At 45.6% G+C, this 27633-nt stretch overlaps 1 protein-coding gene across 1 annotated transcript in view; it reads left to right on the top strand.

Annotated features, from left to right (window-relative positions):
* Positions 1 to 27633, top strand: part of cep89 (centrosomal protein 89) — a 371884-nt gene that overhangs the window by 84776 nt on the left and 259475 nt on the right. Inside the window, exons 13-16 of the mRNA XM_084337069.1 lie at positions 971 to 1086; positions 1988 to 2168; positions 5380 to 5547; positions 11897 to 12038. Coding sequence (XP_084193195.1) covers positions 971 to 1086; positions 1988 to 2168; positions 5380 to 5547; positions 11897 to 12038 — 607 coding nt within the window. The remainder of the gene's footprint in view (positions 1 to 970; positions 1087 to 1987; positions 2169 to 5379; positions 5548 to 11896; positions 12039 to 27633) is intronic.

The raw sequence follows: 27633 nt of genomic DNA, 5'->3' as shown, positions 1-27633 counted from the left end.
AGCTGTAGAGAGCATCTTGACCGGAAACATCACTGCCTGGTATGGAAACAGCACGGCACAGGACAAGAAGGCCCTACAGAGAGTGGTGCGCTCAGCCGAGCGTACCACGGGTATTGCGCTACCTCCCCTGCGGCTGCAGGTTCTATACAACAAGAGGTGCAAATCCAGAGCCTGCAGAATAATGAAAGACCCCCACCACCCCAATAACAACCTGTTCCAGCTGCTGAGGTCAGGCAGACGCCTGCGAACCCCAGCTACTAGGACGGAGAGGCTTAGGCTCAGCTTCTTCCCCCAGGCCATCAGAGCCTTGAACAATGAACATTGAGTGCCACAGAAACTGAACTATCCACACACAAGCACACACGAGCACACACACGACACGTACGCTGTGCACGCTCACACACTAGCAGCCACTTTAACACTTTAACACGAGCGGGCACACACTCATGCCGCACACACGCACACTTATGGCCAAGAGGAAAGGCCACTTTAAATTAGTATAACAGGAACAGTGTATTGCACTACTAAAGCTACCTAGCATGTCCTATATGCTCTGTAAATACTATGTACAGATACCGAGATGTCACACCATGTTACTTGTTACCTGTTTATTGCACAATGTTGTTTTTTATTGGATTCTATTATATGTTGTACCACTGTATTTTTATTGGATTCTATTATATGTTGTACCACTGTATTGCACATCGTCGCGGGCAAGACCACCCGCATTTCATTGTATACTTGTATGCCGTGACAATTAAAACTCTTGACTTGACTTGACTTGAGTGTTTGTTTAAAGTGAGTGTGTGCATGTGGATGTGTGTGCAATGAGTGTAGATGGTCACACATTGCTCACACACTGAACTAGGTGTATTGTGTGAAGATTGGATTTCATCGTATTTCGTCGATTTATCCAACCTCTTCTCCATTTCCCCCCTCCTCTCCTCTCCTCTCACCATCCCTCTTCCAGGAGGAAGCTGCAGGAGCAGGCAGGCCTGGTGCTCCAGGAGAACCAGGTACTGATGGAGCAGCTGGAGGTGCAGCATGCCAAGGCCAAGGACAGCCATAGCCGACACCACACAGAAGGTACCAGAGCTACGGCATGGCTAGCCTATGGGGCTGTGTCGATAGAGGACCTCAGCTGGCAGCACTCGTGGGAAGTGCTTCTGATCTGGTCTATTGAAAACAGAAGCACTGTGTTCTTCTTTGCTAATATTTCAATATTTCAAACTTCTAGCTCATTCTCTTAAAAACACACTGTCGGGAATGCGCAACAGCGCGGCAAAGCCATTTATTAAACGTATGAGAAAAAGAATAAGATAAAGTCACCTGACCTATAGACACACCTTGTGGACTAGTGGGTAGCGTTGGCTACACTTCCGTATTACTTCAGTGCAACACACTGTACAGTTTCACTGTACACAATACAGCCATTGTAATGCTTACTACAAATAGCCTACTTTTCTTTTTTCATGACACTGGGTTTATTTCTACCAAGTTGTCCTAGAAAACCACTGGGGCAGTTGCTTCCTCAAAAGCATATAATAGGTGGTAAATATTTATATATTTATATTTACAGCATATATATATATATATATATATTTATATAATTATATAATTATATATATATAATTACAGTACAACGAAAATAGATTTGGCATTCATAGACTGTATATATATATATACTGCATACAGCATTATTGTACATGCTATCATACAAAGGTATGGGTTATATGCAGTACGTAAATATAAGTAATACAGTAATTAGTAGTGTATAAGTAAATATATAGAGGATTATATGCAGGTATATTCAGACAGATAGGGATATATATATACAGTCTATGGATGCCAAATCTATTTTCATTTTACTGTAATTGTGCTGTATAATGACAATATATTTTAATCTAATCTAATTGACAGCACTGTTGTTTAATGTTTCCCATCCATCCCTCTCCCCCTCCCTCTCCCTCCGTCCCTCACCATGTAGTCTCCAAGGTGTCCAAGCAGGTGATGCTGTTGGAGGCTGAGAAGCAGCGGCTGGAAGCTGAGGTGGAGGGAACCCGCCGGGAGTTCCAGGCCCTACACGGCCAGCACCGGCAGGCCCGCGCCAGCCTGGAGAACACCGTCAGCTGGGAGGAGCACTGCGCCATCGCAGGCAAGCTCAAACGGTACTGCGAGGGCAATTATTATTAAACTAACTATACTGGATAAACATCAACTGTTAGGAACCAGACCCACTGTGAATAAATAAGTCATTTGATTCCGGGCGACAGTAGAAGTAGGTAGAGTGGTCGTCTGAAGGTTCCGGGTTCAGATGGTTCCCGGTTTGATTCCAGCTCCTCCCGCCAGGTGAAGAGTCCTTTAGCAACACACTTAACCCATAACTGCTCCTGATGAGCAGGTTGGCACCTTGCATGTTTGCCGTCAATGTCTGAGTGAATGGGTGAATGTGAGGCATATGTTGTATAAATGCAGTTCATTTACCACTTTCTTTGCCACGCTTATGTACATCCTTATACCATCCTCTGCCAGCTCTATTTGTCTATGGAGAAGTTCCCCTTCTTTGCAGGGCTATAACTTTTTTAATTGTTTTGCTAAATTGACATTACTATGGCCCATTCAACATCAAGTATCTATTGTTCAGGGTGTAGCAACGTTATACTTTTTCATTCACATATTCATACTAAAATACGGTCTAAAGTATAAGTATGTTTTTATCGTTTTCTGCAGCTTTCTCCAGAACGTGATTTATAGCCCCAAATGCATTATATTGATGATCAAATACAGTTTGATAGCAATCTGTGCGAGATAAAAAATGTCCAATGGACGTGCTTCTAGAAGTTACTACTGATCATCTGATGTTGACCGGATGGGGGGGGGGGGTCGTTTATAATTCCGTGGCCAACGTTAGATGATTCATCTAGTGTGGGTGATATGATCATCAGAGCAGTTTATATCGAACACGTTAAAAAATAACGCTGAATCTTACCGTAGCTTCCTCATAGCATTGGGCGATGAGCGTGGAGCAGAAATATTCCTATTATGGGATGTAGAAATATGCGATCCATTTCCAGGTTGTATAATAGTATATACGTCCAAATCATGTTGTTTATCGAGTTATTGGTAACAGATTGCTATCCGTTGTGTCTAGCTCGAGTCCTGGGACTATTAGCGAGTGATCGGACCGAATTGGAATGAGCATCGGACAATTAGGAACCGGTTCCCAATCGATTCCGATTCTCGATTCCCATCCGGTCGAAATTGTATACGAACCCCACGGAAAATGAGTGTTTGAGAGGTTTTGGTTTTGGCTTGTCAAATGACGCTCGCCGGATATATCATCATGTAACTAGAGACCCGAAGCACGCAAATGGTTGAGTGTGGTGGCGTTCGAAAGGCGGCAAAGCGAAAAATGCAGCCGGCAGACAAGCGCAAAGTGCCGCAAGTGCCCGCCGTCGGGCCGTCCGATGCTTATGTGGTTAATAGAGTATCTTAGAGAAAATCAGTGAAACATTGTGAATAAACAAATAATCTAATTATGGTGTGTGAGTACTGTTTAAATTCTGCTGTTGTCACATACTGCAGGGTGTATGGCTCTCAGTGGAACACCAGTTCTTATGGGCTTCTTGGCCCATATCTGCTTACTTGGCAACACATCCAGAGATCTACATCCTGAGTAAAACTGCTGGTGTAAAGAAACCATGTGAAACAATCCCACTTTAACATTGGGGAGGGGTAAGGGTCTTTCTCTCTTGGTCACCGACCCCGTTCACTGTCAACTTGCACAAAGGCAGAATGAGATATTAGCACTGTGGGTGGTGGGGGAGTCATGGCAGTAGCAATGAAAAGCATTATTGTATTAAATTGAAGTCAACACATTACAGTATATTATACCACTCGTGTGTCATTCAAAAATAATAACACCTTCCATTTGTGTCCATTTTGAACCGATGAGAGGAGAATAGCTTTAAGCAATTTTCTGCTACGGTGCATTTCCCCCCATATAGCCTTTACTAAAGTATACCATAGCTGCAGAGACTTTTTATTTTTTTTATTAGTTTCAAATTTTCTCAGAGATGAGTCCAAAGCAGGAATAGCCTGGCACTTCTTTATGATCAAAGTGTGGACACGGCCCTTGAGTATGAACACTTCTGTGGCCTATATTCCTTTTGATAGCTTCTCGGCTTGAGCAGAGGCAGTCACTTCAAATCATTCAACATCATGTTCTACTAAATATTTTTTTAATGTCTCAGTATTTCCAAGGTAACATGTTTTCTTTGACTTCTGAAGACATTGTTTGTTTATATGGTTTTGAGCCTATATCTAGTCTATTTGTCTTTGAGACTAAACAAATCTGCCAATATTTCCTCTGTCCCCGTGTATACAAATGTTGGCTAGAGTCAAAACCAAAGTGAAACCACAAGTGTAAACCAAAGTGAATCCGCAAGTACAGTATAGGTTGGCATTTTCATCCAGTCCCACTGTGTGACAATTTGTGACAGTGTTTTCAACATAACACAATTCTGGAGATGCACAGCATGAAAGAAAATTGTCGAGCAACACTTTTACTGTCGAAACATGCTGCATTCCTGTCTAGCGACAGTTAGTCAGGCACCCTATGTGGCATAAATCTGTCATCAGAAAACATACACGTTTCAGATCTCACCAGAACTAGAGCAAGACCCCCTGGTGAACGGAGAAGTTCTCAGCCGGCTGTATGGCATGGTCCGGGACACCTGGGGCTCATACAGAACAAGGCATTTCACTGTAAAGTATGTGTATTTTATTTGTGACAATTAATAAACAAACTTGAGACCATTATTAAATATTACATGGATCCAAGGCAGCTTCAGGGACGTGGCACTCTGTGAGGATGAGTTACATCCCAACTGAGTGCGTTCATGTTCCAGTGAGTCCCCTGCTGAATCCCAGAGGGATGTCCCCTTTTCCCACAGTGCGAAGGGACTGCCACCATCGGCTGGTCACTCACTCAGTCACAGACCAACTGTGGTCACTCACTCAGTCACAGACCAACTGTGGTCACTCACTCAGTCACAGACCAACTGTGGTCACTCACTTCGTCACAGATGATCTGACAGGGATGTTTTGTCGTATGCATGTGCAGGTTAGCGCTGTGGGTGTGTTTCGTGCTCTTTCTGCTTCAGGAGCAAGAGACCTAAAGAAGTCCATCTGATTCTATGTCTGACAGTCTGACTCTGATCCTAAACGAATGTCTAAATATAGCTCTCATCTCGCTGAATAAAAATCAGGTCTCCGTCTGTGGCATCAATTCAGGAAAAACGTAATACATAATTATCATATTCATCAATCTGATGACCCTGCTCTCCCCTTATGTGGGTGTGATGTCACCTCTCCCAGACAACTTGAGCAGGAGGAAGGCAGGAAGCAGAGCGAGGTGGAGGAGCTGGTTCAGAGAGTGTCCAGCCTGCAGGCAGAGAAGAAAACCCTGGTTCTGGACAAGACCCACCTGACAGCTGACATCAATAGCCTGGAGGGCGAGCTGGAGGTGTCCCGGCAGGCCAACAGGTAGGTACCCACTGTAGTGTTGCTTTCCAGGCGTGGGGGCTCCGGTCTCCCCTCGGACACCTACCTTATGCTTATGATCAGGGTTTAGCATTAACGGATTACAAGTGATGGGAGTACCGTGATCTGATTACAAAAATAAAAGTATTACTTGAAGTAATGGTACTGTAGTTACTATTTTTATTACTAACTTATTATGGCTGTTCGTGAATTAATTATGAATTAATTATAAGAATATGAATTATAAATTGATTCTGCAAATTAATCAAAAAGCAACTGCAATGAAATCTGATTACATTTTTAATAAGTCCAGTGGGTTACATTACTGATTACAATTTTCAGTTATGTAACAGGTAATCAGTATTGAAAGTGACCATCCCAACCCTGGTAAACAGCATTCTTTTACCATAGTTGTAAAGTGAACAGGCGCTTCAGCATCATCCCACCCGTCCCTTCAGCATCATCCCACCATGTCCCGTCAGCATCATCCCACCCCGTCCCGTCAGCATCATCCCACCCCGTCCCTTCAGCATCATCCCACCCTGTCCCGTCAGCATCATCCCACCATATCCCATCAGCATCATCCCACCCTGTCCCTTCAGCATCATCCCACCCTGTCCCTTCAGCATCATCCCACCCTGTCCCTTCAGCATCATCCCACCCTGTCCCATCAGTATCATCCCACCCTGTCCCTTCAGCATCATCCCACCCTGTCCCTTCAGCATCATCCCACCCTGTCCCTTCAGCATCATCCCACCCTGTCCCTTCAGCATCATCCCACCCTGTCCCGTCAGCGTCTATGCTTTTACCAACACGTTCGTGTTTCCGGGTTCCCAGCGTAGCAGGACGCTGAAATGCAAATGCATATCACAGTACTGCCTCCCGGAACAGCTGTTTCCGCGTGGCTTTATGTGCGCTAAAGTTCTGGTAAGTTTAAAGTGCTTAGAAATGCCGGTAAATGCCGGTTCATTCATGCTTTGAGGCACGCTTCCTGATAGGATTTAATAATATTGTATTTTATAATAACAATTCATGACAGCTTGTATAGCTCAACTGGTTAGTCCCCTGCCTGTGGACCATATGGTCCCTGGTTTGAATCTCTTGGATACTTATTTTTTTTCTGTAACGTTATTTAATTTATCCACTCTGGTTGATAAGATAAGATATTCCTTTATTGATCCCCTTGGGGTAATTCAGGCATCATAGCAGCATGGGGGGGGGTACACAGGTAGTGAAAACAACACAAGCAGTGTAAACAAATAAGTCAATATAATTGACTATCTAACCAACTGAAATATACAGTATTCACAGTATCACAGTATTCACATAAGGTGCAGTATGCATAAGGTGGTGTCCTTTTTGGGACACCAGAGTGGATAGATTATTTAACGTTACGAAAAGAAAAAAAAGTAAGCAAGAGATTCGAACCGGGGACCATATGGTCCACAGGCAGGGCACTAACCAGTTGAGCTATACAAGCTGTCATGAATTGTTACTGACTAATCCATCATTTACACTTTTCAAGTGCCAATTGTGGTCGTCGTCCATTATTTGGCATTAATAAATCAGATATCATGCGTGTGTGCTTTTGTGTGTGCGCTCTCGCGCTGACTCGTTAAAGGAAAACTCCAACATTTTGGGAAATTAGCTTATTTAACATCTTCCCTGGAGTTAGACAAGAAGATGCATACCTTTTTTGTCTCTGTGCGTGCATTTAGCTTTGGGAACAGTCGCTCCGTTAGTGTAGCTTAGCTTCATCACTGGAAGTGGGGGAGGACAATAGCCTGACGTTCCCTTACAGTGTATACAGTCAACAAATACACTCCAAATACAACTCCAAAACGTTCATGTAAACATGTTGTGACCTGTGTATTTACCACGTGGAGAAATAAAAAATAATTGAATTAGACAATTACGTTTTCTAAGCAAATATACTCTGAACAATTGTTTGCCTAAGCACTCGTCTCTGCGCGCAGCCAGTGATTTCTACGTGAAGCCGTGTTTGTAGACATTCTCATTAATTCAAAGGATCCGAACCGATTGAAGTTTATGGATACCATGACTTAAAATCCTCTTACCTTGACGATTAAAAGCCTCCCCAATTTAGAAAACAGTAATCCAATGGCTGGTATTGATAATATAATACTAACTACTGCACGTAGCTAACCGGAGCTAACACAGAACCGGACGGTCAGTAAATCAAATATAATGACTTCCTTTCTGGGGTTTTCAAAATAAAAGTGCAACGTTTATAGCAGCGGAAAACGTTTATTTTGTACATTATCTAACGTTAACACGAACCTAAACCTAAATAGTTCCGAGTATATTTGCTTAGAAAACGTAATTGTCTAATTCAACTTCAGCATCATCCCACCCTGTCCCTTCAGCATCATCCCACCCTGTCCCTTCAGCATCATCCCACCCCTTCCCTTCAGCATCATCCCACCCCTTCAGCATCATCCCACCCTGTCCCTTCAGCATCATCCCATCCCCTCAGCATCATCCCACCCCTTCAGCATCATCCCACCCCTTCCCTTCAGCATCATCCCACCCCTTCAGCATCATCCCACACTGTTCCTTCAGCATCATCCCACCCTGTCCCTTCAGCATCATTCCACCCCGTCCCTTCAGCATCATCCCACCCCTTCAGCATCATCCCACCCCTTCCCTTCAGCATCATCCCACCCCATCAGCATCATCCCACCCTGTCCCGTCAGCATCATCCCACCCCTTCAGCATCATCCCACCCTGTCCCTTCAGCATCATCTCACCCTTTCAGAATCATCCCACCCTGTCCCGTCAGCATCATCCCACCCCTTCAGCATCATCCCACACTGTTCCTTCAGCATCATCCCACCCCGTCCCTTCAGCATCATCCCACCCCTTCAGCATCATCCCACACTGTTCCTTCAGCATCATCCCACCCCTTCAGCATCATCCCACCCCTTCAGCATCATCCCACCCGTCCCTTCAGCATCATCCCACCCTGTCCCTTCAGCATCATCCCACCCCGTCCCTTCAGCATCATCCCACCCCGTCCCTTCAGCATCATCCCACCCCATCCCTTCAGCATCATCCCACCCCGTCCCTTCAGCATCATCCCACCCCATCCCTTCAGCATCATCCCACCCTGTCCCGTCAGCATCATCCCACCCCGTCCCTTCAGCATCATCCCACCCCGTCCCTTCAGAGGGAGACACCTGGGAGGGGAAACAGACGGACAAAGAACTACAATAAACAACACAAGGAACTACAAGACAAACACACACTGGGACAAAACAAGCAGACTACAGATACTAAACGGAGAACCTAATACCAGACAGTGACTACAAACACTAAGACTAAACAGTTAACCTGAATGAATGAATGAAAACTTTATTTAACAGATTGCAGAATGGGTACAATACAGTACGGCTCAATACATACAATTGTTAAGGGGATGCAGACCTGAGAAAGACGTTTGTCTTGTTTCCATCAGGGTCCCCCATTTTCATTTCATATAGACATTTATGACATACACAACATACATGACATTTATGGCATAGGGACATATAGGTATTTAGTACTGATACATTTGTGACATAAGCGGTATTCAAATATACAGTACTGTTACCCCTAGATCCTGACAGAGTATATACATATGATGGGGATGGGACTGTACATTAGGAGGGGGTGGGTGGGTGGGAGGGAAATATACATACGGCGGGGAGGGAATATATACATGCGGTGGGGAGGAGACTGTCTATTAGGAGGTGGTGGGGGTTTTGGGCATTTACGGTGGCCAGTTTCGAATTGCAGCCTCCCGTAGGTGCTCTTTAAGAGCGGTTTTGAATGTGGGCAGGGATTCACATTCCTTTACAGCTTTGGGTAGGGCGTTCCACATTGTTGTGGCATAATTGCGAAACGTGTTTAGTCCCTTGTTTGAGCCGAATCTGGGTTTAACATGATTTGTTGAGCTTCCTCTGGTGTAGTGGTTGTGGTATTCACTGACCTTTGGGAAGTATTTTGACATGTACATGGGCACCCCGGTCGTATAGTGTATCTTGAAGACCAGGCCCATTGCAAGTTGCTGTACTCTGTCGTCTACTCTAAGCCATCCTAGGTTGTCAAAGTGGGCAGGGGTGAGGTGGGTTCTGGGGTTCAGGTCAAGTAGTAGTCTGACCAGTTTGTTTTCTGATGTTTGTAATTTTGTTTTAAGCGCCTTTGAGGTGCTTTGGTACCATGAGGTGCACGCATAGTCATAGTACCCTTGAATGAGTGCTCCTGCCAGAGTCTTCAGGGTATTCTTGTTTACCAGAGAGGAGATCCGGTACAAGAATCTAGTTCGTTGGTTGACTTTTTTTATTACATTGGATGCCATTTTGTCACAGGAAAGATTTGCCTCTAGGATGGAACCCAGGTAGGTAATTTCGTCTTTCCTTGTGACAATATTGTCACCCACTGTAACTGAGAAGCCGTCGGTCTTGCTGAGTTTGTTATTTGAACCGAAGAGAATGGACTCTGTTTTGCCCATGTGTAATGATAGTTTGTTATCAGCGAGCCATATGCAGATTTTGCCTAGTTCCGTGCTGAGGGTTTTTTCAACCTGCAATTTGTTCTTGTCAGAGACCAGCAGGGCTGAGTCGTCCGCAAACAGGAACAAGTTGCAGTCACAGGCTGACGACATGTCATTTGCATAAATTAGGAAGAGTAGCGGTCCTAGTATGCTTCCTTGTGGAACACCACAGCTCACTGTGAGGGGGGGGGGATAGAGTACCGTTTACCTCTACCATCTGTTCTCTCCCCTCCAGGTAGGATTGCATCCAGCTCACTGATAAGCTATCAAAACCAATTGCCTTTAGCTTGTCCATTAGAATGGAGTGATTGACAGTGTCGAAGGCCTTTTGTAGGTCCAGCATGACCATGCCGCAGTATTTGCCCACGTCCACCTCTTGTTTGATGTGGTCGTTCAAATAGAGGAGGCATGTGTCAGTGGAGTGGGACGTTCTGAAGCCAGATTGGAATTCGTAGATTAGATTTTTTTCCGCCAGGTACTTTTCGACCTGTTCGTAGACTATTTTCTCCATGACTTTCGAGATGGAGGTAAGAATAGAAACAGGGCGGTAGTTGCCTGGGTCTAATTTGCTGCCCTTTTTGTGCAGAGGGGTCACTCTCGCAATTTTGAAGTCCTTGGGGACGTGCCCCTGTTTTATAGAGAGGTTTATTATGTGTGTGATGACTGGGGTGATGGCGGCTGCTGCGTCTCTGAGGAATTTGGAGGGGATGTTGTCATAGCCAGTGGCCTTGTTAGGTTGGAGGGCGCTCAATTTTTTGAGTACCTCATCGGTTGTTACCATTTCAAGTTTGAAGTCGTCTTTGTGGACCCCTAGGTTTTTGTAGTATGCTACTATGTACCTAATACAAGACATTAACACTAGACTAACAGAGGAACATGAAGAAGAGCAAGAGAGAGAAGGGGAGAGAGAGCGAGCAAGATAGAGAGAAGGGAAATAACACTAAGGGACATAAATACAAGGAACACACATACAGGGACGGGGAGAGGTAGAGCAGGGGAGAACAGTCCATGGACCGGTGGGACATTACAAACAGTGTCATGTCATGCAAACTACATACCTGATTGGGAGTCATTGTGACAGGTGGGAGAAACATTGAGGTATGAGACAAAATATCCACTTCACTTTCAAACCCTAAAGGTATAATCTGTAATGCTGTCAAACAGCGACCTCTAGGCAAAAGAGCCCCGTTTGGTATTGCGGTTTGTTTACTTTTCTGTTTTGGTCTGACGTGTGGGTCGGAGTTTAGTAACTTATTATACTGTTAATTTCCCCCAGATCTCTCTTGGTGGAGCCTGAGGTGTGGCCAGCAGTAGCGACATCTCCCACATACCCACTGAAATCCAATCCCCACATCAGACATAAACAAAAACTGTAAAGGAAACACAACCATGTTGCCATCCTTAAGGTCACTGTTTGATGCCATTATAGATTCTACCCTTAAAAGATTGTGCTGACGTTGGAAATCCAACAGGGCGCTGGTGTTATTTCGAGAGTATGAGGAGATCCTTTCTTCCCCTGTGCTGTGTAAAGCCTGTCAGAGGCTGCTGAGGTCTGCTGCTCTGACGTCATTCTGGGCCCTTACAACCCAGATCCATTCCCCATACGGTTCATAAGGCATGCAGTTGGTTCTATCTTTCTATTTCGAGGTGTGAACATCACAGGAAGGTGTTTGATTGTAGAACCCCCCCCCCCTCTATCTCTCTCTCTCTCTGCCAAAGGGTAGTGAGGAGATGTGTTTCAAAGCCTAGTCGTCATCCCTCCTCCTCTCTCCACCCCCCCCCCCCCCCCCCCATCAGGAAGGCCCAGTGGAGGATAGGCCTGTTGAACCAGCAGATGGAGGACTCCATGGAGAAGGAGGTGACGGCTCATCACTACCTGGCCAGCGTTGTGGCGTTGGCGGAGCATACGACCCAGGAGAGAGATCAGCTCATGCACATGGTACGTGTTTACACCCACGCAGCAGGCCAGGGCGGCCAGGACTGCTCACAATATCTAATATCACAGACACATGTACACATACAGTACATAGGCACATGCACACAGATCATGCTCTCTTAAAATGTCACTGGTGTGCATTTGATTCATCATCTGACAGCAAGCCATGTGCACAGAGGAGGATAGATTGCCATTGTCAGCTGGAAAAGACATTTAACCCTTTCACTACCACACGACAGAAGGTTAACCTTTCACTACCACACTACAGATGGTAACCGTCTGTAGTGTGGTAGTGAAAGGGTTAACCTTCTGTCGTGTGGTAGTGAAAGGGCTAACCTGCTGTCATGTGGCAGTGAAAGGGTTAACCGTCTGTAGTGTGGCAGTGTAAGGGTTAACCTTCTGTATTGTCGCAGGGAAAGGGTTAACCTTTTGGTAGAGTGGCAATGAAAGTGTTATGAAAGTATTTTCCCGGCGCTCGTTTGGGTCGCCCAATTTGATTGACAGGTGCATGGACTGCAGCAGAAAATCATTAGCATGCCAGTAATTAGTGGGATTATCTCGGCAGTGCCTCACGGCTGAGGACTCTGAATGCAACTAATTTCTATAGAAAATCGTTTTACGTTCAGCTCCACCTGATATGAAAAAATTACGCCTACATCATCTTTTAACCCTTAACTACCACACCACAGAAGGCTAACCTTTCACCGTCTGTAGTGTGGTAGTGAAAGGGACCTTCTGTAGTGTGGTAGTGAAAGGGTTAAGGAGCCAATATGATCATACCATAGATATACTGTATGGAGAGAGGGACAGGCAGGGATACATTCATCCTGTTCCCCTTCACTCAAAATGTATTTTTAACTCCTCTTGGATGCATGACTTATATACAAATATAGTTGATTGTCTAGAACTTGTCACCATTTCCACATTATTCCCCTGGAGAGGGAGAGCTTCTTTGTACCTTTCGTGGTCCAATATGTGGTAACTTGACACCTTTACTGTAGCTTCAGCATACACAGAAAGCTGAGTATTATGTACCATGACTTCAAAGAATATAACCTGCTGACTTGGAATTCCTGGTAAATGTCAATGAGTGCTTGTTGCCTATTTGCATATTCAAAGATCCTGCAAAGATGCTGCTAAGCCATTTTCAGTAGTTTATTGAAGAAAAAATAATATTTATACAGTGTTTCAAATACACCAGTTCAAATAATATTTTTTTAATTAAGCCTGAGCGTTCGACAATAATTCCACGCCATAAATGGATCAATACAGTTCGTATTAATAATGTAGTGTTTTTAATTTTTTATGTAGCCAAGAGTAAATACCCTAACCCTATCAAAACAGCAGTCAAAGTGTATATTTTCAACACTACGTTTGTTTACCAATGATTTGAAGTGTCATTAGCGAAATATGAGTTAAAAAATATCTCTGAGCATCCCGGCGGAAACCGGATGAATTAGATGGAAATAAAGGAAGCTGTCATACGTGTGTGGAGTCCTATGAAAGAAGAGACCCAGGGCTTTCGATGGGCTTTTCGAATTTAGAAAATTATTATTGGGTGGGGTGATGCAGGCAAAGTCAGAGGCGAACAGAGTGAGACGCAGCTTCCTTGTGGCGTGAACTCAGGGGAACAGAGTGAGACGCAGCTTCCTGGTGGAGTGAACTCAGGGGAACAGAGTGAGACGCAGCTTCCTTGTGGAGTGAACTCAGGGGAACAGAGTGAGACGCAGCTTCCTTGTGGTGTGAACTCAGGGGAACAGAGTGAGACGCAGCTTCCTTGTGGCGTGAACTCAGGGGAACAGAGTGAGACGCAGCTTCCTTGTGGCGTGAACTCAGGGGAACAGAGTGAGACGCAGCTTCCTTGTGGCGTGAACTCAGGGGAACAGAGTGAGACGCAGCTTCCTTGTGGAGTGAACTCAGGGGAACAGAGTGAGACGCAGCTTCCTTGTGGCGTGAACTCAGGGGAACAGAGTGAGACGCAGCTTCCTTGTGGAGTGAACTCAGGGGAACAAAGTGAGACGCAGCTTCCTTGTGGAGTGAACTCAGGGGAACAGAGTGAGACACAGCTTCCTTGTGGCGTGAACTCAGGGGAACAGAGTGAGACACAGCTTCCTGGTGGAGTGAACTCAGGGGAACATAGTGAGACGCAGCTTCCTGGTGGAGTGAACTCAGGGGAACAGAGTGAGACACAGCTTCCTTGTGGCGTGAACTCAGGGGAACAGAGTGAGACACAGCTTCCTTGTGGAGTGAACTCAGGGGAACAGAGTGAGACGCAGCTTCCTTGTGGCGTGAACTCAGGGTAACAGAGTGAGACACAGCTTCCTTGTGGAGTGAACTGAGGGGAACAGAGTGAGACGCAGCTTCCTTGTGGCGTGAACTCAGGGGAACAGAGTGAGACGCAGCTTCCTTGTGGCGTGAACTCAGGGGAACAGAGTGAGACGCAGCTTCCTTGTGGCGTGAACTCAGGGGAACAGAGTGAGACGCAGCTTCCTTGTGGAGTGAACTCAGGGGAACAGAGTGAGACGCAGCTTCCTTGTGGCGTGAACTCAGGGGAACAGAGTGAGACGCAGCTTCCTTGTGGAGTGAACTCAGGGGAACAAAGTGAGACGCAGCTTCCTTGTGGAGTGAACTCAGGGGAACAGAGTGAGACACAGCTTCCTTGTGGCGTGAACTCAGGGGAACAGAGTGAGACACAGCTTCCTGGTGGAGTGAACTCAGGGGAACATAGTGAGACGCAGCTTCCTGGTGGAGTGAACTCAGGGGAACAGAGTGAGACACAGCTTCCTTGTGGCGTGAACTCAGGGGAACAGAGTGAGACACAGCTTCCTTGTGGAGTGAACTCAGGGGAACAGAGTGAGACGCAGCTTCCTTGTGGCGTGAACTCAGGGGAACAGAGTGAGACACAGCTTCCTTGTGGAGTGAACTGAGGGGAACAGAGTGAGACGCAGCTTCCTTGTGGCGTGAACTCAGGGGAACAGAGTGAGACGCAGCTTCCTTGTGGAGTGAACTCAGGGGAACAGAGTGAGACACAGCTTCCTTGTGGAGTGAACTCAGGGGAACAGAGTGAGACACAGCTTCCTGGTGGAGTGAACTCAGGGGAACAGAGTGAGACGCAGCTTCCTTGTGGAGTGAACTCAGGGGAACAGAGTGAGACGCAGCTTCCTGGTGGAGTGAACTCAGGGGAACAGAGTGAGACGCAGCTTCCTTGTGGAGTGAACTCAGGGGAACAGAGTGAGACGCAGCTTCCTGGTGGAGTGAACTCAGGGGAACAGAGTGAGACGCAGCTTCCTTGTGGAGTGAACTCAGGGGAACAGAGTGAGACGCAGCTTCCTTGTGGCGTGAACTCAGGGGAACAGAGTGAGACGCAGCTTCCTGGTGAAGTGAACTCAGGGGAACAGAGTGAGACGCAGCTTCCTTGTGGCGTGAACTCAGGGGAACAGAGTGAGACGCAGCTTCCTTGTGGAGTGAACTCAGGGGAACAGAGTGAGACGCAGCTTCCTTGTGGCGTGAACTCAGGGGAACAGAGTGAGACGCAGCTTCCTTGTGGAGTGAACTCAGGGGAACAGAGTGAGACGCAGCTTCCTTGTGGAGTGAACTCAGGGGAACAGAGTGAGACGCAGCTTCCTTGTGGAGTGAACTCAGGGGAACAGAGTGAGACGCAGCTTCCTTGTGGCGTGAACTCAGGGGAACAGAGTGAGATGCAGCTTCCTTGTGGAGTGAACTCAGGGGAACAGAGTGAGACGCAGCTTCCTTGTGGAGTGAACTCAGGGGAACAGAGTGAGACGCAGCTTCCTTGTGGCGTGAACTCAGGAACAGGCACTTGCTTAATTTGCTCCACCGGTATCCTTTGTTAAACAATTCTATACATCAGAGCAACAACTTGACTGGACTCAGATATGGGCCTACATGCAGTGACCACAATCAAAATCCTACGCGTCACAAGATTCATGCAGATTTGGCCAACGGCAGAGCATACATATTGTGCGCAATTGGCGAGGGGACCGGTGTTCAGTGCTGCCCACAAGCCTTTGATAACACGGGAAGTGAGCTCAAATTAAGCAGAATAATTATCAGCAGCGCTCAATGAAGTGTATGACTATTATTAATACAAAATCAAGAAAATGTAGCCAAGGCCATCACCCACTCCATGATGGTATAGACTTCTAGCCAAGAAAGAGACGGGTTGGAAAACCTAAAAATCAGATGTGCTTGCTGTCCCATGATTGATTATAATCCCATACAAATCTCCTATGTCTATCAATTGTAAGGTAGCCAACAAACTTGCAAATTAACTGATGTATTTTGGTGAAGACAAGGTCCCCTGATGACATCCATGTGATGATCCAATAATCCAATATGAATGCACATCCCAGTCATTTCAGCCACAAGACTGGCTTTGTAGTAGCCTATATATTTAATTTCTTTTACTTGAGTAGTGTACTTGTTAATAATTATTCTGAGGCTATATCAGCTACCAGAAATGTATATAATAATAATAATAATAATAATAATAATAATAATAATAATAATAATAATAATAATAATAATAATAATAATAATAATAATAATAATAATAATAATAATAATAATAATAATAATAATTAGGGATGTTCGATATTGGCTTTTTTACCGATACCGATATACCGATATTGTCCAACTCTTAATTTCCGATACCGATATCAACCGATACCGATATATGCAGGGTTCCCCCCCCCAAAAAAACGGAATAATTTCAGGTAATTAACATTACATATCTCTTGTTGTGGAATTAACACAACATTAATTATGCATACTTTTGACAATAAATAAAATCTGAATTTGTTCTTACTTGCTTGCCTGGGTAAATAAAGGTTATAGAAATGTAAAAAAATAAAACTTTTTTTGAAAACCGATACAGATATTTTCCAATATCACATTTTAATGCCAATATCGGCCGATAATATCGGTATGCCGATAATATCGGACATCCCTAATAATAATAATAATAATAAACTTTATTTGTATAGCACCTTTCATACATGAATTGCAGCTCAAATAGCTTCACAGCAGTAAAAAAGACATAAAAAGGCATAAAATGAGCACAAAATTGGCAGATGCAAAGCAATGCATAAAGTGCAGAATAGAATAGAATTAGGCATTTTGCATAAAATAGACAGCAGCAAAATAGACAAATTCAAAATATGGCATAGATTAAATCACATAATTTTTCACATTAGGATCTAACATTTTAACTCATTGACCGCCACACTCTTTTCCCATCTTGACTCAATGCCGCCAGCGTTATTGACCATTTTAGCGATGTTTGCGGATCCATTGTGTGTTCTGTATTATAGCTATGGAGACAATAGTATGGCTCATTTGACAGGCATTGTTTATAGTCCAAGACTGACTAACCAGTTAATTTCTACATACTGTAGTTTGTGCGATATTCCATGCTAAACATCGCCCCTTTCCTAAATAATCTGTCTTTTTTCATAAATCGCGAGATATGACGCGTTATAAGCATTATGCCCAAACCGTTCGTGTTGCTCGCCTGAAACCCCAAATACTTCCAAATCAAAGGTATATACCATATACATATGTGTCTTCACAAAATCATCAAGGGGGGGGGGGGGGGGGGGGATGTTTCAACTCGAAACTGCGATCGTTACCAAAAGCATGTTTTAGGTCCGGTAAAATACGATATAGCCAGAAGGTACTCCAAAAAGAATAATCCCAGTGATCCCATCGCGATCACGATTACTCGTGTATAATGTGTATACGGGAAACGTTAGGTTTGAGGCGAGAACATCTCTGAGCGATTGCTCTGCAAGAACTCCTCCCCCTCAGAGGGAATCAGGACAGACAGGAATCAGGACAGACACTCCCCACACTAAACTATCCCAGTTCAAAAGGTAGGCGATACTGCCACCTGGCGAGATTCGATCGTCATTGCAATTCCAACGTAGGCAGATGTGCCAGGGATACCCAGGGAGCTCCGGCCGAGTGTTTAGAACGGGGATCAAAGGAAAAATATCAAAGGATAAAAACCCAAGAAAAGTCGGGTTTGGCGCTCAACGATTGGCGACGTAACCCGACTTTTCTCGGGTTTGGCGGGGCAAAGAGTTAAGGGATCCCCCTCCCCCCCTACTTTCCTTGCCCTATTTTTTGTCCTGATTGTAAAGCGACCTTGGGTTCTATGAAAGGCGCTATATAAATTTGATTTATTATTATTATTATTATTATTATTAATAGGCCTCTTTGTTTACGGTTTGATTGTCACTGATAGGCCTACACATAAAATAGACATATAAAATCATGAAATTGGCAGATACACATAAAATAGATATATCAACCCTGTATTTGAGATGTTTAGTACTGTTAGGTCTTTCTCATATACTCCACCTTTTCCCCCTGCTTTCACTTGCTCCCATGGTTAGAGAGTAGTTTAAAGCACAGCGATAAGTACGTCTACTTAAAGTTTTACTCAAATTGCACATCAGCGGCCGGCACTTCTCACCTAGACTTTGCATAATAATAGGATACCTACGAGAAGGTGGGGGGCTGCTTGATCTCCATTGTTATGCATAATAATCATCTGTTCTGTGCGCAACTGAGGGAACATGTATGCGCGTGCGCGGGAGCGTGCGCGTGGCGTGTGACGTGTCACCAGTGCCCATATTACGACTGCACCACTGTCCAGGAGCATGTGAAGTCAAGTTGAATATCAGGACACCCCTGTAAATATATATCCTGTTGGACATGTGTCTTTGTAAAAGAGATTGGGGAGTCATTCTCAATTCCAGAAGGTCCCCATGTAATTAATATAAAGTCCTGTGTGAATAATAGCCTGTTCTGGTGACTCCATTTTGCTCGACCACAATGCGCTCACTCAAAAATGTTTTAGGTCACCATTTTTATTGGCTGCTATTATCAACAATGATGCCAATGTTTTTTTTAATCTGTGGACAATAATAGGCCTACTTCAATTACTTTGAAAAACATTATACCTAATATTGCAGAGTCTCAGGACCAGGGCCAGCAGGCTGCAGGACAGTGTTTCCCTCCCAGGCAGTAAGGCTCATGAACAAATAACATCCTGCTGCCTGCCTGAGTCAATACTGAGACAATACTGTGACTATTGTATTACAACTTTTAGTGACATATGTTGTGTTTCTGCTGCCACCCATATACTGTGTTTATTATACTGTGATTATTATAACTTGGTGTTACTTGATCGTTGTTTTTCGGCTGCTACACTACATCCAGACTGTGATTGTTGTATTGTAGTTTAGTGCTATCTTGACAGTTGTTTCTGCCACTCAGGCACGTGCACACATAGAGGCCAAGGGGTGCCTGAGCACCTGCCTTTTTGAGCCTCATCAAAAAAGTGCCCTTTTTGAAAAAAAAAAAAAAAAAAAAAATTTGACCGTTACGCATATAGACTGCCCTTCCAACTGAAAAATGTCAGGATAGAATAAAAATATTAGGGACAGAGAGAGAGATGCCCCATATTCCATTGCAGTTTGCACGGCCTCCTCCGCGGACCTATATATTTTATGCATAGCGTGGGTGGTGATGATGATGATGATGATAGAAACCGCTGTGGCGCATACAGTTGAATGCTGGTATTACACTCACTGAGGGACACGAAGAAGTCAAGTCCGATGGGATTTGGGAATCTCAAATACAAATCGGGATTGGAATAAAAAATGCATTTATATTAAACAATACAGAATATACAGCACTTCTTGGGGCTGTAGGGCACTTATTCCCTCCCCCCTGGACATTTATGGAGATGTATGGGCCTTTTAAGTCAGTGATAAAAGTGTCTTTCAAGGATAAGTGAGCTCCTGCACTGATTATTATAGTTCAATATTCAATATTTGATCACCAAAACCCCCCAAAAAAGCATAAAAAGGGGGCCCTCCGCCCGAAAAGGGCCCTTAAAAATCGTGCTCGCGCGCTACACGCGCTCTCGGTTAATATATACACACAAGTGTAGTGCCCTTTTCAGCCTTTGAGCACCTGCCCCTCTAAAGTCCTGTGCACGTCCCTGCTGCCACTGCTTTGCACACACTACACTCATGCTGTGAGTGTTATCTTATAGTGTAGACTAGACGCTGTAGAGCTACTCTATCACTGTTTCATTGCCACTTTGCACACACTACATCCACACTGTGTTTATTGTACATTCATGTATTAAAGTATTAAAGTAAATTAGTGCATTGTGAATTACAGTAGTATGATTTTATCAGGTTTCTGCTGCTTTTTTATGCTATTTCTTTATTTCTTTGTCCTATTTTATTGATGTCGCTGCTACAAGGCAGAGGCACCAAGACACTCAGCATTTCACTCCTGTATGCTGTACAGTATGGAGGATGTGCCAATCTGAATATGTAAGCAGTTTATGACGTCAGTGTCCGTGTTCTCTTGTGTGAGTGTGCGTTTGTGTGCTCATGCGTGCTTCCTTGCACGTTGTCATGCATATATAAGAGCATGCAGTCACTCCAATAGCATGCAGTCACGCCAATACACACACACACACACACACACACACACACACACACACACACACACACACACACACACACACACACACACACACACACACACACACACACACACACACACACACACACACACACACACACACACACACACACACACACACACAGTTCTAGAGAATCCCCATACCCTAAGGGCCAGATTTACTGAGGATTTACTTGTGTTTTATTAGCGATAATGAGTTAAATCATGCCTGTACAGATTTACTAAGGTGCCGCAGTGGTTTGCCGTGGTGAAAGTGAGTAAAGGGGGCCTTTGCAATATGCATGTTTGATTTAGTGCATAGTTTATGGATTGCATTTATATAGTGCATTTATCCAAAGCACTTCACAGCTTATGCCTCACATTCACTCATTCCCACACCGATGGTGGAGACAACCATGCAAGGTGCCAACCTGCTCGTCAGGAGCAGTTGGGGGTTCAGTGTCTTGCTCAAGGACACTTCGACATGCTGCCGAGAGGAGCCAGAATCGAACCGGGAACCTTCTGATTACAAGACGACCGCTCTACCTCCTGAGCCACTGTAATTGTATATTTATGCGTGTCATGGTGTGGGTGAGTTATCACCGTTGGAGGAAGGTGGTTGCAGCACCTTTAATTACGTTTGTTATTTAAAATCTGTGAAAAGGCTGCCGATAACTTAATGTCAGGCACTAAAAGCAGGCAGCAGTCGTTGGCATTATTAGGAGGAGATATCATCAGCATGGTGGAATATGTCAGCTAGGAAGTTATTCTAACTATTTAGACTGTATATCTAATCTATATATTCTATATTCATTAATCATGCCACAGACTCCCAAGCCATGTGATTCTCTTGTTATTGTACAGTATTTGCTCAAAAATGACCTTGACCAACAACAACAAGCTTGAATCCGCAATAGACTTAGATTTAGACCTTTTCACATCACTATTCATCTGACAACAGCATATGCGCATGTCCAGAGTTAATTATATTGTTATATTGTTTACACTGCCTATTTGTATTCTATTTTTACTTCTCCACTGTAGCCTACTATATTAGTTTTCTATGACCGGTATCATGTCTTCTATCAGGCTATGATGCCTGGATTTCCCCAAGGGGATCAATAAAGGAATATCTTATCTCTTATCTCATACAACATCAGTTTCAAATAGTACATACAACAGAACACAGTAACAACATACAATGACAGACAGCAGTATACACCATTTGTCTAAGGCTGCAGGGATCAGGCTTTTCCCAAAGCAAGTCCTTCTGTACCTTAGTGTTGTGTAGCTGCGCCAGGAGGACAGTAGGGTGGGGATTCAGTGTCCTGTTCTATTGAGGTTGCAATGCGTGCAATGGCCATATTGTTTAGCTCTGCAAGGTTGCATGTGGGAAGACCAATTACCCTGTCAGTGGTGTTGGTTAAGCATGTGAGTTTGGCCCAGTTAGTAACTGATATTAAGTTAAAGAAACATGTGGAACAGTACATGAGGATGGGCTGAATAATGCTCTGGTACAACAATAGGAGGAGATGGGGGGCAACATAGAGTCCTTTAAGCTTGAGGATGGTAGGCGGCTAGGTGGCGCAGAGGGCAAGGCGCTCGCCACCAACGCAGGAGATGCTGGGTTCGAGCCCAGCTCTCGGCATTGCTACCAGCTTGGCTGGTTGTTCATACTAATACAATTGGCAGTATTAGGGGATGGGAAGCTGGTGGGTGGGGATCGGACGCGGTGGACAGCGACTCCTACAGGTCGGTTGGTGCGCCTGCGCATTAGAATCAGGAAGCGACGGGGGCGGCGTGTCCCTCCCACGCAGACCCTCGCCGCTGAGAGATCGCGCTGTGCAGGTGAAAATATGCGGCGGCTGCCTCCTCGTGTACCGGAGGGGACACGTGATGCAAGGCTTCGTCCACATTGCAGCCGGCTTGTGGGAGGCATGACCTAACAGCGTTCGAGACAGGGGAGGGTAGAATTTGGACAATACGAAATTGGGGAAGGGAGAAAAATAGAAAATGGGGAGAAAAAGTAGATACAAAAAAAAGCTTGAGGATGGTGCCTCCTTTTTGTCTGTCATTAGTTTGCTGGTCGAAGCTGAGTCTATTGTGTCAGTGTACCAGTGTCACTCTAAGGTGTTTGAAACTGCCGACCATTTCCACTGTTTGGTTATTGATGCTAAGGTGAGGGGGGCAATTATCATCTCCTCTGTCTTGCTGACATTGAGGTGAAGATGGTTGTCCTCACTCCACTGGGTGAAGTGTGTAAACGTGGTGTCACAGTCCAGAGCAGAGTGATTGTCTATAAGTAGGGCAATAATGTCTGTCGTCGTGAGTATTGATGAGTAGTGAGTAGTGATCTGCATCCTCTGCTTCCACAGCATCCTCTGTGCCCCTCTTAGTCTAGCGACCACATACGTGCATCCACTGACACAGATACTTGACCTCCATGCCCATTTTCAGCTTCCAAGGGCAGAAACTGTGGCCACTAGGGAGTGGGGACACTTGTGTGGACCAACTAACCAGCCAACAGAGCTAGCCACTGTATAGAGCTGGTCCAAGCTTAACCCTTCCACTACCATACTACAGAAGGTTTACCTTTCACTACCACAATGTCTTTAGTGTGGTAATGAAATGGTTAACCTTCTGTAGTGTGGCAGTGAACAGGTTAACCATGTTGTAGTGTTGTAGTGAAAGGGTTAACCTTCTGTATTTGTTTTTCTTTTTTATTAAACCTTTATTTACCCAGGCAAGCAAGTAAGAACAAAAACAAGGTTATGTACATGCATACAAGTAAATCAAATAACAAATTACAGTAGCAATAGTATACAAGGAATATTACAATAAATAAGGGAGAGAGAAGGAAAGAGAGAGAGGGAAAAAGAGACAGGGAGAGTGATAACCAGAGGGAGAGAGAGAGACGAAAGGGGGAGAAGGAGGGAGGGAGGTGAGGGGGCCTAGAGCGAGGAGAGAAGAGTCTGAGGGCTATGCGTGCGATTAGGAGGCAGTCAGCAGGTGCAACAGTCGGTTATGATCTGTTGCCGATTTTGTTTAAAAGCAGTGAGTGATGTGAGGGCAGTGAGTTTAGGGGTGTTTTGTAAGGTGTTCCAGTCAGATGCAGCAGCAAATCGGAAGGCATGGCGGCCAGAAACCGTGCAGGCTTTGGGGATGGTGAGTTTGATGAAGTTGCTGGTGTCGCCATAGTCAAATATAGGGAGGATGGTCATCTTGACAAGAGTGTATTGGGCCGAGCGGGTGAAAGAAGCTTTATTGCGGTACAGGAAGCTCAGACAAGCTTTGACTTTGGCCTGCAGGTGTTTTATGTGAGTAGAGAAGGAGATGGATGTGTGGGTAGTAGTGGTAGTGCAAGGGTTAACCTTCTGTAGTGTAGTAGTGAAAGGGTTAACCTTCTGTAGTGTGGTAGTGCATGTGTTAACCTTATGTAGTGTGGTAGTGAAAGGGTTAACCTTCTGTAGTGTGGTAGTGAATGGGTTAACCTTCTGTAGTGTGGTAGTGAATGTGTTAACCTTATGTAGTGTGGTAGTGAAAGGGTTAACCTTCTGTAGTGTGGTAGTGAATGGGTTAACCTTCTGTAGTGTGGTAGTGAATGGGTTAACCTTCTGTAGTGTGTTAGTGAATGGGTTAACCTTCTGTAGTGTGGTAGTGAATGGGTTAACCTTCTGTAGTGTGGTAGTGAATGGGTTAACCTTCTGTAGTGTGGTAGTGAATGGGTTAACCTTCTGTAGTGTGGTAGTGAATGGGTTAACCTTCTGTAATGTGGTAGTGAATGGGTTAACCTTCTGTAGTGTGGTAGTGAATGGGTTAACCTTCTGTAGTGTGGTAGTGAAAAGGGTTAAAATAAGCAAAGAAATCCCTGCAGTTGTTAGGGCAGCGGTGGCAGAGCCCAATAGCAGAACACAGGGAGAGAGAGAATGGAGCATTTTAAGTAGGTTTTAATTCCTTTGGGTACTAAGCAGACAAGGCAGTAGAGAATATACAAGAATGTGCGACTTTGGACGAGTAGTGACTCTTGCTAGAGTTCCTCAGGAATGTCCAGGCAGGTAGTACGTCAGGAGACGGCGTCGGCCGAGAGTGGTGGTCCTGGGCACAGGGAGAACAGAGGTTAGGACATGGCAGGCAGTACAGACAGAGTGGTAGAGAAATGGCGGCTCTCGCCATGATTGTGACAGCAGTGACCAACCTTTTTCCTCTGGCTAATTTCAGCAGCACACATGCTGCAGGTTAGGTTCTCCACTCCAGTGTGCTTTCTATCAGTCCCTCCATCAGTCCCTCCATCAGTCCCTCCATCAGTCCCTCCATCAGTCCCTCCATCAGTCCCTCCAGTCCCTCCATCAGTCCCTCCAGTCCCTCCTTCAGTCCTTCCTTCAGTCCCTCCAGTCCCTCCATCAGTCCCTCCAGTCCCTCCTTCAGTCCCTCCAGTCCCTCCAGTCCCTCCTTCAGTCCCTCCAGTCCCTCCAGTCCCTCCATCAGTCCCATCAGTCCCTCCTTCAGTCCTTCCTTCAGTCCCTCCAGTCCCTCCTTCAGTCCCTCCAGTCCCTCCTTCAGTCCCTCCTTCAGTCCCTCCTCCAGTCCCTCCATCAGTCCCTCCAGTCCCTCCTCCAGTCCCTCCTTCAGTCCCTCCTTCAGTCCCTCCAGTCCCTCCTTCAGTCCCTCCTTCAGTCCCTCCTCCAGTCCCTCCATCAGTCCCTCCTTCAGTCCCTCCAGTCCCTCCTTCAGTCCCTCCTTCAGTCCCTCCTCCAGTCCCTCATCCAGTCCCTCCATCAGTCCCTCCAGTCCCTCCATCAGTCCCTCCATCAGTCCCTCCAGTCCCTCCTTCAGTCCCTCCAGTCCCTCCATCAGTCCCTCCAGTCCCTCCATCAGTCCCTCCAGTCCCTACAGTCCCTCCATCAGTCCCTCCAGTCCCTCCAGTCCCCCATCAGTCCCTCCATCAGTCCCTCCAGTCCCTCCTTCAGTCCCTCCTTCAGTCCCTCCAGTCCCTCCTTCAGTCCTCCAGTCCCTCCATCAGTCCCTCCATCAGTCCCCCCATCAGTCCCTCCAGTCCCTCCTTCAGTCCCTCCAGTCCCCCATCAGTCCCTCCAGTCCCTCCTTCAGTCCTCCAGTCCCTCCTTCAGTCCTCCAGTCCCTCCTTCAGTCCCTCCAGTCCCTCCATCAGTCCTCCAGTCCCTCCATCAGTCCCTCCATCAGTCCTCCAGTCCCTCCATCAGTCCCTCCATCAGTCCTCCAGTCCCTCCATCAGTCCCTCCATCAGTCCTCCAGTCCCTCCATCAGTCCCTCCATCAGTCCCTCCATCAGTCCCTCCAGTCCCTCCATACGTCCCCCCATCAGTCCCTCCATCAGTCCCTTAGTCCACCGCGGATTCATGTATCCACGCATTCGTCTTTAGGCACGGTCACCAGTGCGTACAGTTGACAGATGGTACCTTTGGAAATGGATGGCTATTGTCTATGTCTTGCCATGCCGTGGTAAGACGCATCTTAGAAAGTGGCACTGAAATTAAAACGACCACGCTGCTGCTCTGCTCATTTGCATATTCCATGTTCGTAAAAACCCTGCTAAATAGGAAGAAATGCAATGCCACAGTATTTTAATGTCTAAGCGGTCATGGTTCGTAAATCAGGCCTGATGTCAAGGCCAACTAATCATCCCTCTCTTTAACCCTTTCACTGCCTCACTACCAAAACGGTTAACCCTTTCACTGCGACAATTCACAGAAGGTTAACCCTTTCACTGTCACAATACATCCGGTTAACCCTTTCACTGCCACACGACAGAAGGTTAACCTTCTGTTGTGTGGCAGTGAAAGGGTTAATGGTGATATCATCCTCATCTTTTCAGCCGCTGTGTGCCGGCGCCTGATATCGGTGTATGACAGCCATGGTTCATTCTTCGCCCCACGTTGCAAGGAGACATGTTACATTGTTTCCAGTCCTATGACTAGAAAAGTGCTATATAGGAAATGTGGTCATTCATCGATCACTTTCCTAGAAAACATAATTGCACCTCCTGCTGTCACACACACACCATACTTTAGTCACATGTTCCACCGGTCTCTGCTGCAGCTCTCAGCTATTTGTCCATTCTCTAACACGGTCTCCGTGAAGGATAAGAGCTGACCCCCCCCCCCCCCCCCCCCCCCTCTCAAATAGTGTGAGCAGTGAGCACTCACTCAATTTCACAGTCTGTAATACGTTGGAACCTGTTTCATCCTTTGCTCTGTCTCATACTCTCAACCGGGATTGGTTTGTATGTATATGTCGATGTGTGCGTGCATGTGTGTGTGTGTGTGTGTGTGTGTGTGTGTGTGTGTGTGTGTGTGTGTGTGTGTGTGTCCTTGTCTTGTTGCTATCTCTCCAGCCCTGTAGGCAGAAGGGTGGCAGTGTTATTATGTACAGGCTCACTGCCTGAGGGGAACAACTGACTGTGTGCTAAAATCACACTGGAAAAAACTACACCCACAGCTTTCTACCTCGGTAGCAAAACGGCAACCCGTGGGTTGAGAGATGCCAACAAGTCACTGAGATTGAGGACATCGTTTAATTGTCATCAGTGTTTTTATTTAAAAAAAAATTGTTTCACCTTGAGTGTACAATTAGGCTATTTCGCTGAAAGCTGGATGAGTTATTGGCAGCGTTTCCAAAAATGTAGGGTCGCCGACAATGGTTCAGGAGGTAGAGCAGTCGTCGGGTAATCCGGAGGTTCCCGGTTCGATTCCCACTCCTTCCGGGCAGTGTGTGTGTCCTTGAGCAATGAGCAAGTGTCCCGATGAGCAGGTTGGCACCTTGCATGGTTGCCTCCACCATCGGTGTGTGAATTATGTGAGTGAATGGATCAAACGTGTGAGGAACATATTGTAAAGCGATTTGCATAAAATCTCTATATAAATGCAGCCTTTATCATTTATTGGGTCATGCTGTTTCAGTGTCACTCCCACCAACAAGCATTAGACATGCTTTGAAAATGGGAGAAGGAACTAACATCCCAGCCTTATATACGCTAAAAAAGCACCTTTTTTGCATGACCAGGAGGTTGTTAAAAAATTGATATCCAATTTGCTAAATCTGATTGGAGAAGT

This window comes from Notolepis coatsorum (genome assembly GCF_963971535.1).
Source record: "Notolepis coatsorum genome assembly, chromosome: 20".
Classification (NCBI taxonomy): Eukaryota; Metazoa; Chordata; class Actinopteri; order Aulopiformes; family Paralepididae; genus Notolepis; species Notolepis coatsorum.
This window is presented reverse-complemented; position numbering and strand designations above follow the sequence as displayed.